A 1,754-nucleotide genomic window follows, 5' to 3' on the forward strand; every position below is an offset into this window, starting at 1 on the left:
TTCTAGAAAAATCGTATTTTAAGGAATTCAATCTAATTATACAGATTTTTCATTTTTATAATTCCATTTATTAATGCATAAAATCTGCATGCCTAATGATAACTAATCTTTTCTTTCTAACGATCGATTTCTCTGTTTATATTTGACATACTCTTGACAGAAGACAGGAACGAGGAATCGAGATTATTCAAAGTATGCTCAACAAAGAGATCGAAATCGGTCGGGAACCTGGCCGAGAAATCAACAACGGCTTGTCCAAGCGAATATTTCACGCGTCGTGCAAACAGTCTGCAATCATTGGATCATAAGATGAACAGAGTGAAAAATTCTAATCGTCTCGACACTTCGCCATCCTCTACTAGTGAGTACGAAATCTGTACACGAATGCACAAAAGCTACAAACAATAATATCATTATGGAAAAATGTTAGTTTCAGTGAATCGTCGTCGGAAAACTGGGGACGCATCAGAGGACATAATGGACGATTCCGAACCGGAAGCGATGATCGTCGACATCGAGGACGTAATCGAAGAAACCGCGAGTCCTTTGGAAAGGGTGCAACCTCATCAAACGCCTGTGTACTCCGTCGCAGCGAGCGAAACGACGAGCATCGCAGTTCCGCTCGGAACGGTCACATCGAGTCACGAACCATCGCCGGTTTGTTTGGTCCAAGTCGAAGACAATCCTGACTCGAAGCACTGGGGAACGGAGTCAACTCGATGGAAGCAGAGAAAAAGTTTCTCGAGTGAAGACAGTCTAGTCATAGAACAATTAAACGCAAAACGTTGGGACAAGAGGAGTTCGATTTGTAGCAACGCGGATTCGGATCGTTCGTCCTCCCACGCGAGCTTGAATAAACAGAGAACAGATTTGGAACTGGATAAAGATTCTTTGAAGTCGAGCAATTCGATCAAGTCAATGGAAGACACGGAGAGGAACGGGAACGTCGAGAAAGGAGAAGACGCTGGTACGCAAAATGATATTTTTAACAACGAGTATGAAGAAGTAGTCGTGGCTGATCCTCGCTATTGTTCTTTGATGAACGTCCGATCGGCAACGCAGTATAATGAGGGATTTACGAAGACTTCGGTGGAAACCTCGACTGTCTGTAAATCAGGTAAAAGAATATAATAATTGTTGGAACAGTTCGTTTTAACGTGTCCCATTGTAGAACCCTACAGCCAGCCTATAGACGACAGCACCCTTTTGTTTAATAGCTATCGTTTAGTAACGACCTTTTATTGTTTGTTATACTGCTTCTCCTAAATTATTGATCTCCTGTACCCAAGACGTTCAACACGTTCTCTGTTCTCTTATATTAAAACTCACGTTAACAACAGCTTACCCTGTTGGATTTATTCCACTGAGCATCAAGCTCCAACATTAATTAGAATTCAATAAAAGGTATTTCACAACGAAAATGGATTAAAGATGATTTTCGCATAAAATGTAATACAGGTAGCCCTCCTTCAACACGGCATCTTATAACACGGTTTCGCTATAACACGATTCGTAAATTGCGCAAACCCTCCTACAATACGGCATCCGATAACACGGCTTCGCTCTAACACGATAAGAAAATTGCAAAAACCTTTGTAAAGTACTGTACTTCTACAGTCGCGGCGAGGCTTGCCGTCTTAAAGATACAATGTTGCCACTGAGATATAATTTAACATTAAAAAAATTAAAAGAAGGCCTAAGCTTAGCTGAAAATCTCGAGTCATTTTTCTTGAATGCAGACCCTTCTACTGAAA

General features: G+C 41.0%; 1 protein-coding gene across 1 annotated transcript in view; it reads left to right on the top strand.

Moving 5' to 3' along the window:
- The window catches only part of LOC108628188 (uncharacterized), a 15,422-nt gene that overhangs the window by 9,357 nt on the left and 4,311 nt on the right, over positions 1 to 1,754 (top strand). The window contains exons 6-7 of the mRNA XM_026816299.1: positions 141 to 361; positions 431 to 1,117. Of these exons, the coding sequence (XP_026672100.1) occupies positions 141 to 361; positions 431 to 1,117 (908 nt within the window). The remainder of the gene's footprint in view (positions 1 to 140; positions 362 to 430; positions 1,118 to 1,754) is intronic.

Source organism: Ceratina calcarata, unplaced genomic scaffold (assembly GCF_001652005.2).
Source record: "Ceratina calcarata isolate Rehan_Ccalc_2016 unplaced genomic scaffold, ASM165200v1 scaffold511.2, whole genome shotgun sequence".
Classification (NCBI taxonomy): domain Eukaryota; kingdom Metazoa; phylum Arthropoda; class Insecta; order Hymenoptera; family Apidae; genus Ceratina; species Ceratina calcarata.